This window comes from Macrobrachium nipponense, chromosome 6 (assembly GCF_015104395.2).
Source record: "Macrobrachium nipponense isolate FS-2020 chromosome 6, ASM1510439v2, whole genome shotgun sequence".
In the NCBI taxonomy this organism is placed as follows: Eukaryota; Metazoa; Arthropoda; class Malacostraca; order Decapoda; family Palaemonidae; genus Macrobrachium; species Macrobrachium nipponense.
Genome location: NC_061108.1, coordinates 63,651,785 through 63,661,784, shown reverse-complemented (window position 1 = coordinate 63,661,784; position 10,000 = coordinate 63,651,785). Strand labels below are relative to the sequence as shown.

General features: G+C 34.7%; 1 protein-coding gene across 1 annotated transcript in view; it reads left to right on the top strand.

Annotated features, from left to right (window-relative positions):
- The window catches only part of LOC135216338 (WD repeat-containing protein 19-like), a 927,827-nt gene that overhangs the window by 61,792 nt on the left and 856,035 nt on the right, over positions 1–10,000 (top strand). The window contains 1 exon segment of the mRNA XM_064251544.1: positions 9,482–9,636. Coding sequence (XP_064107614.1) covers positions 9,482–9,636 — 155 coding nt within the window.

Genomic DNA, 10,000 nt, shown 5'->3' with positions numbered 1-10,000 from the left:
TCAAGTTCTCCAACTCAATTCTCCAAACTCGCACATCAGCACACACACAACTCAGAAATCACAGCAACTCCACGGAATTCTGCACTCACATTTCGAACTCGAATGTGCTCACAAAAAAAAAAAGAAAAAATTCGTAACGAGCTCAAGAAAGAAAAGAATCACGTAACACCCAGACCCAAAAATGTTCTCTCAAGTTCTGACAACCCACAAAATCAGTAAAAATCTCCAACTTTTAACAGCAAAAACCCCCTCTTCTGCTCAATAATTAATTACAATGAGACTTAATGTCAAACTCCCATTACGTAAGCAATAACCCTCGAAAAATTACACCTCCCGGTAAAATCAAATCTCCCGTCCAAAAAAGAAATGCTATTTAAGCTCAATCCCCAAATCATATCTCTCATAGGAAAAGGAAGAAAAATAATAATAATAAAAAAAAGAATAATCACAAGTAGATTTCCCCAATCACAAAATACATAATACATGTATAATATGCATAACTCCCGCGTTTTCCCCAAGAAATGCTCCATGTAAAGTTATGGAATTTGCCAGAAAGCAAACTCTCATACATGCGCTTTCGTGAAATGCTATAGCCACATTTCCAGATATTGCAAAAATTCTGATCTGTCACCATCAGAAGAAAAGAATCAGCACACGCTCAGCAGCACCGCTCAGCACATGCTCATCACATCGCTTGTCAGCAGAAAATTGCCTGCGGACGCATGTTCAAACAACAGCACAAAAATTGTCTAGTAAGACACATAAGTTTGGAAACTCATGATTCTCAAGAAAAAAAAAGGTCTAACTGACACATTTCACAGAATTAACTCCAGGATATGACTAATGTGTTCAAAAATTTGTCTCGAAGACTTATTCTCTCAACATGACTTTTCCCAAATTATATTGCTCCAAGAATAACACACTTGTGAACATGAAAAATGCACACACATCTCCAAATGACTCGTAATGCAGTAATGCCACTTCTCTCTAAATAGACACGAAATAAAAAAAAAAGAGAACCTCAGAAATCTTCTCTTGACTCGAAAAAAACTCCATAACCACAAAAAAAAAGGTTACCCGCCCAAGATTAATTCCAACTCCATTATGAGACATCATATCAATAATAACACCACTCCGGTTATAGAAATATTTCCTCCATTTGGGTAATAACCAACCCCCTTATATTATTCTCTTATTTCTCCAATAGCCACATGTCAGTAGAAAAAAAAGACACCACTCCAGGAATAGAGAATAATCACCTCTATTTCGGCAAATACAAAATATTTACCTCTATTTCCACAATAACTCCATGTGGAACAAAACAAGGCTCCAAAAAATATATCTCCAAAAAATATGCACTCAAGGCATCTAACTCACACACTCCCAAATATTGCCCCATAATCTCCAAATATGTGTCTCCATATATATATGTATATACATGCATAAATAAAGGTTTTTTGCCACGAAGGAAAAAAATGAAAAAGCGAGATAGCCAAGTACTTTCGGTCCTGTTTGGACCCTTTACAGTAAAGGGTCTGAACAGGACCAAAAGTACTTGGCTATCTCGCTTTTTCATTTTTTTCCTTTGTGTCCAAAAACCTTTATTTATACATAGCATCACGTTTTATATACTTCGTGATCAAGTTATTCATATACATGTATATATATATATATATATATATATATATATATATATATATATATATATATATATATATATATATATATATATATATATATATATATATATATATATATATATTATATATTCATTGAATAGAATGGCTTTTTCACTGTTAACCAGCTTTTTTGAAATTGCTTCATATTTTCTAATTATTTTCTTTACTTCATTGTTCAGGTTACTAATGGACACATAATGGTAATAATACGCAAAGGAGATAAAACTGCAGTGTACGTCATAATGAATAGAGAAGAGTACGACACCAAAATGGATAATATATTAAGTGATAATAATAAGTTTCAGCCACTTAAAAAAGACCCAACAAATGACCTCAAAAAGAAAATGATGAGGATAACAGAAAAAGCGAACAAAAAGAACAGAGAAACAGTAAGCTTTCCAAAAATCATCGGAGAACTTTGCACCCGGATACTGCTACGGCAGTCAAGATCCACAAACAGGGAAACCCACTACGGCCCATTATATCCCAAATAACATCCCCCATAAACATCCCCCATGTATAAAGTGGCTAAGAAATTGAACGAAATTATAACGCCGTACATTCCCTCAACGTTCTCGCTAAAATCATCGACGGAATTCATCGACCTACTGCAAGACACCGCACCCGACGAAGACATAGCATCCCTGGACGTTGAAAGTTTATTTACTAATGTACCAGTGGATGAAACAATACAAATCATCGTGGACAGGATATACCGCTCGGAGAAACCACCTTTACTGATACCCGAAAAAATCTTCTAAAACGAGGATGCTGGAAGCGATGCACAAAGGAAGCCCCATTCCTCTCGCATAGGGGCAAAAATTTATCTAGATCGGCAAAAGGAACAGGTGGCGTAGCAATGGGTTCCCCCCTTGGGGTTTCTTTTCGCAAACGCATACATGGCACAACAACAGAAGAGGTCACATTTCCAAGAACAAAACCCAAAACCCCAAAACCCAGAATCTATGGGAGATATATTGATGATATCTTTATAACAACAAAGGGCGAAAATGACATAGAAGAATTAGTAAATAAACTCCAAGCAAATTCTACATTAAATTTTACGGTAGAAAAAAGTGATGAGAAGATGCTCCCTTTCTTGGACGTACTTGTGACCCAAAAGAACAACAAAGAATACAATACCACCGTCTATACACTAAAAAGACAGACGCTGGGGAGATGCTTAAATGCTAGAGGAGAATGCCCTGATGCATATAAATGATCTGTGGTAAATGCATACATAAAACGCGCCATAACACACTGTTCGACGTGGAAAAGCGACTAACGAAGAAATCAACAGAGTTCAACAGCTGCTCACAAATAACGGCTACCCAGATGACATGATCCAGCAAGTTGTCAAAAAGAGATTAGAGGCTTTCTATAACCCGACCCCGAAGGACAACACACAAGACAAAGACAAAGAAATAGTGATATACCATCAGATAACATACAACAAACACCACGAAGATGAAAGGAAAGCCATCCTTGGTATACTGCGAAGAGGAAACACCCCCCTAGTGCCATATAACAAAATAACAGCAAGAATTTACTGCAAACCAAACCTTACGGCCTCATTGATAATGAAAAATAGTACGGCCCCATCGACGGAGAAAGAGGTTGAATCTGATATAGTGTACAAGTTTGTCTGTGCTGACGAGCAATGTCAATCCCCCCAAAAATGCTATATCGGACACACAACCACTACACTCAAACGTCGCATGCAGGCTCACAGAAACCAAGGAGCCATTCATCAGCACTTTGTGGATACCCACAATAAAAAACCATCATTACAAGAACTTCTCACAAACACCAAAATAATACACAAGGAAGGCAACTACAATCGTTTATTAATATCAGAACCTCCACATCGCCATGCAATGTCCCAGCCTTAACATCCAACGTGAGGCAGACCGATCCTTGCCCTCGTGTAGGAGGCAGCCCTTCAACCGCGTGGAACAAAACCCCCACACGCGGACAGGAGCGCACACTGACTTTCAGTAAATTAAAACTATATGTAATATATATATGTAATTAATATATATTTATGCATAATGTGTATGTAATAACTTACTTTCAACTTTTTATATAATTTCTGTTGTTAACATATTTATTTATTTGTCTTATTTTATGTTTCACTATAGTCTTTTGTAAATACTTAAAACTAGGTATCTGGCAATTGTACTACCTTTCCGTCCTCATGACATCACAAAATGCATGTAGGCTCATATTTGTATCAGTACGCTTGATAACGTCAATACGTATAGGTTGACGAAACAGCTGTCGCGTGTAAAAATACTGGAGTAAATGGAAGAACCCCATTATGTGTCCATTAGTAACCTGAACAATGAAGTAAAGAAAATAATTAGAAAATATGAAGCAATTTCAAAAAAGCTGGTTAACAGTGAAAAAGCCATTCTATTCAATGAATGTTGTATCCGTGAAAAATTGTGCCCTAGAAGTATTATATATATATATATATATATATATATATATATATATATATATATATATATATCTATATATATATATATATACATGTATAAATAAAGGTTTTTTGCCACGAAGGAAAAAAATGAAAAAGCGAGATAGCCAAGTACTTTCGGTCCTCCTTGGACTCTTTACAGTAAAGGGTCCGAACAGGACCAAAAGTACTTGGCTATCGCTTTTTCATTTTTTTACTTTTGTGTCCAAAAACCTTTATTTATACATAGCATCACGTTTTATATACTTCATGATCAAGTTATTCATATATTTATATATATATTATTTATATATTATATATATATATATATATATATATATATATATATATATATATATATATATATATATATACACACACACACACACACACACACACACATATATATATATATAATATATATATATATATATATTATATATATACATATGTTGTATATATATATATAGTATTTATTAGGGGATATATATATTATATACATATGTATGTAGTATATATTATATATATTCTCATATATTATATATATAATATATATATATATTGTAGTATGTATAATATATACATTATATATATATATATATATATATATATTATATAATATATATGATATGTATGTATATATATATACTATATATATATGTATATATATAATATACTATATATATATATATATATAAAAATATATATATATATATATATATATACAAAAGAAAAATCTGCAAACTAGTGAAAGTTCCTTGTGGAAAAGTGAATAATGTGTTCCCCAAAAATCAGCTACAAAAGTGAATCATGGAAATACGAAATGTGTGAAACAGGGGACTACTGCACTTATCTAGTAATTTATATAGTCAGAGCCCACCCTCTGTCCCCTATCATGGATTTTCTTTTTATGATATAAAACAAACTGATCTCTTTTCCAAGTGGTTCCTCTCTTTCCCCAAAAGTGGGTGGGGTCATTGTTACCTAGCCAGAACAAAAAAAAAAAATTAGCACGAGCTGCGAATTTCAGAATTCAACTGCCAGGCAAGTAAAACTATTAGCTATATAATTATTGGGTAAATATATTTAAAACTTTATTTTATTATAAAAATGTCATTTTTGTTGAAATCATGTAGTGTATGCTGACTTATGGGTGAGGTCGTTCATCCCAGTTTTTTTTTTATAGCAACACAGGCAGGGTTCTGTTCCCAAGGGTGTGCTGATAAGCAAAAACCGCCATTAACCAAAACTCGGTGATTTATTGTTCCATAATGGGGCTTATGGCGCCAATAACTGGTTATTGGCACCCTCTGTTAGGTATATTATGGTGCCATAAGACACCTTATGGTGCCAACAACCAGAACTCTGCCTGTTATGGCACCATAAATCGCTGATTGTATGGCGCTAGACGAGCGCCATAAAATTAGATCGCCTGAACAGCAACTTGACTCTTAACATGTCGTCTTAATCCTCACTGGAGGGGCATGCTCATTGATGATCTATAATAGGTTTTGAGCTATGGACGGGCTAACTCATAGTGTTCCCCCCGTGTTTGCAGGGGATCAGTACCAGACCACCTCCCCCCCCAACGAATAGCTAGAATCCGCGAATAGTTAGCGGCAGGGGTTCCGTTCCTGGCCGCCGACGCCAAGCGATTTTCGACGCTAAGCGATTTTAAAGCCTACAGCCACCACACACCTTTCGAAACTCTAGACCAGTCAAAGGCGCTGTAATCCCACAACGGCGCAATAAGTAAAATTATATTTATGCAGTAAGTATTAAAGAATTTACTGTACAGTACATTTGGGTGTCTAGAGTATGTAAAGATATAATAAAGTTTATACAGTGTACAGGTAGCTGTAGTGTTCAGGTTACGATCATTAGTCTTACGACAGTCTGATTTCATGAGAGATCAAATTACAATGGCCTAACTTTATCCATCTTCTAGTTACATAAGTTCAATAACAGCAAAAGAGAATGATGAAAGTATGGTTTTAACGTTATACTCGTTGCGTGAACGTGTACAGCCATGAACAACCGAACGAGAAACAACTTTTTTTTTTCTAAGTACAACCGAACTGGATAACATCCGTTTGGCTTGTATTTCAATCATCGTACTACAGTACAACATTACCGTAGTTGTTATAAATGGCGTTATGTATAGAAAAGAACTGAGATATCTTAATGTAATAACTTTATTCGGCATAGATCAGAGATCAGTATAGATTAAAGATCAATCAGGAAATATACTGTTAAATTTAAACCTAGTTATAACTGAAGCTGAGAAAACTGTTCAAGCTGCTAATGACTATTATCGTACATCGGCAACAAGGATAAAACTGCAGTAAACGTATGCCATCAAACACAACCGTAGATAAAATTGGGATAAAGTCATTTTAATCAAAACTACTGTGCTTGAAAGAACACTACTGTTGGTTTCACGCCGATATAAGATAAATAACGTAAAGTTCGTATTACGATGATATAAAGGATTATTGCGAACGGAATCACTTCATTTTTTACGCAATAAACATGCCGCCAATGTAATCTGTTAACAAAAAAAAAAAGTTCACATTCACAACAAGACATTTTCAATAAATATTTCCACTATAAAACACGCTGTATAAGGAAAAATATCTTTGTCTCATAGAAGTCAAGTATCTAGATATTCGTTTATGCTAACTAGAAGCAAGAGCATTCGCTCAGAATTGCGTTATGGTGAAACAAACTCGTATTCATCAGCTGATTTCAAACCACAACATTGGCCGCTCGGCGAAATAATGGCTTAAATTTGCCGTAGTATTTTAAAATACAATAATATGAGAATACATACAATATTCTTGGATACAGTGAAATAATGTATAACTTTTTAAAGGATTTATGGAAAAGATGCATAATTAATAAAATAACACAATGCATTTTTCGGAACTGGCAGACAAGAACGAACATGAAAAAACATCCCCTGACAATGTGGAGCGTAGTTACAAAGGCTGCCTTAATTTGTATCTTATTTCTGTACAAAAATGAAAATACCTTTACGTAATATATTTTCATACACATTTTAAATATAAAAGCATAAACATTTAAAAAATCGACACATCGATCGCTAAATTTGCACTCCTTTTAACTATATTTTCGGAAGAGCGGCAGACGGCGGCATACCAGAACAAACTTGAAAAAACATCGTAGTCGATAACTTGAAGGGCAGTTTCAAAAGCTGCCTTTTTATCATATTTCTGCACAGAAATAAAAATACCCTATTCGTAATACATTTTCATACACATTTTAAACATAAAAGCATAAACATTTATAAAATCGACACATCGATCGCTAATTTGCACTTTTTTTAAATCGATATTTTTGGAAGAGCGGCAGGCGGCGGCTCACAAGAAAGAACATGAAAAAACATCGTATTTGATAACGTGAAGGGCAGTTTCAAAAGCTGCCTTTGTATCATATTTCTGTACAGAAATAAAAATACCTTTCACGTAATACATTTTCATACACATTTTAAATAAAAGCATGAACATTTATAAATCGACATATCCATAGCTAAATTTGCACTTATGTAACTTGATATTTTCGGCATGGAACACCGTCAGAGGCATATATTTTACCCTAATACCTACGTTATAACTCTCCATAAAATTTTTTGATATAATTTGCATAACCTTTATGGTCTGAACGGCATTTCTACAAATGTATGAACCCGTTAGACAACGGCGCTAGCGGCGCTGTTAACTGAAAATTGTGCCATAAAGATACCTTTAAAATGCCTGATTTTTTTAATGAATATTTTTGACGACCGCCGTAAAACCGATTCGCCGTTGAGTGATTGCGCCGTTAACCGCGGGTCGCCTGCACTTAAAACAGCCTATTTGTTAGCGGAAACTCAAGAATAATCTACTAAAAATTTTTGCACCTTTTTTTTTGAATAGTTTTCACAAAAAGGGCAATTTATGATGGAATTGATTTAAAGAAAAACAGTAATTTGTGGTATTTCTCATAGATAAATACTGGAATACATGAATTTCCTGCGAATAATTGGTAGATATGGTCCATAGATGAATCTGTGAATGCAGGAATCCGTGAATGTCGAGAACGCAAATATGGGTATTCCACTGTACGTATATGAGTAATAATACATATTATGCGCCATATGATTTGACGATTTTAGCAGGAAAGGTGTTCATCTGACTTCAGTGGTCCATAAATGATGTATGGCAATTGTAGCAGCTCAGTACAGGACAGATAGCATCTCAGCGGCGTGGTTGGTATGATATTAGCGTCCCACCTCGGTGGTCGCAGGTTCGATTCTCGGCCATTCCAATGAGGAGTGAGAGATGTGTATTTCTGGTGATAGAAGTTCACTCTTGACGTGGTTCAGAAGTCACGTAAAGCCGTTGGTCCCGTTGCTGAATAACCATTGGTTCCATGCAACGTAAAAGCACCATACAAACAAACAAACAGTACAGGACAGAGGGAGATCATTGTGCCTTGAGACTTGATGGGGGAATGTGCTATTGCCCCTCTTTATCCATGATATCTTTTTATTTATTTGATCATAAATATAACCAGGGATTGCTGTTGGTTTTGGTTCTTATCTTTTATGATAGATGTCAGTTATAATTGCAATTTTGCAAAGAAAAGTGCAAAGAAATATTATAAAAAACATGTATACCTCAAATAAAGTTACTAAATCTCCCCATCTCAGTAATCTTATAAATATTTTACAATAAATATACATACTGAGAATTTGTCACTGGTTTTAGTTCCCATCTTTTGTAATAGGTATTGTGTGAGCTGTAATTATAACTTTACAAAATTTAATAAAAGATATTATTAGAAAGAAATGTATCACTTTGTAAAGTTAGTGTATTTTTACGAGTGTACTGTAAAAGAGGCCCCACACAGGGTTGTAAGTATAGAACATTTTCAACTTCCTGTGGATGGTACAGAAAAATGTTTAGAATTTTTCTTACACCTTGTGCATTTGTATATCTTCCTCTTTCCATTAATGCATTTTTTCTTAAATTGGCCACCCTTAAAGTTTACCCGTTATGGGGATCTGCTGGTTATATATTTTGCCTATTCCTTAAGGGTTAATGTCAGCCATGTGGGAGGTCTCCCCTCTTTATATAGTGAAAAGTCTTTATTTTATTTGAGTATCCCTACATATCTCATTATGTATTTATGCATAATGATGCAGCATCTGTGTCAGATGTTTATAGTACAGTATTTGAGTTCTTTGTCTATATTGGTGTTGACATTACTTAATTATTTACACTATTCTAGATTTGTTGCAGATTTTTCAACTGACTGGTTACCTTTCGTTTTCTAGCGTGTGTTTAGCCTAAATGGTCCTCATGGCCCTGGAGGGGTTTTCTTCACTTGGCAGAAGGCTTCAGGAGGTTTCCTGGCCACAACAGGATATAATCAAGTTGTAAACATTTATGATCGTCATGGAACTCTACGGGAACAGATTCATCTTCCTGGGTATGAATTTTGAGTTTTAATTAAATAACTTACCTAGTAATTACATAGCTACAGTTTCTATCTATTCGCAGTAGTTTAGATTCAAATTATGCAGTAGCGACACCAATATTGTGTAGGTGGTCTCATCCCCTAGCGACAAGGTTAGGAACAACACAGCATACTTTGCGCTCATTCCGTTTTTGTGACTCCTGGTGTCGACACCAGAATTAAACAACATAGATATAGTGTGAGAACAGGACAAATGTCGAATGCTTTGTTTTTACACATTAATAATTTTAATCACATGATTCATTGGGAGGGGGCAAAAGTTGTTTTATATTGTAATACTATAACTCGTAGGAATATTATTGAATCTGCTTTTATT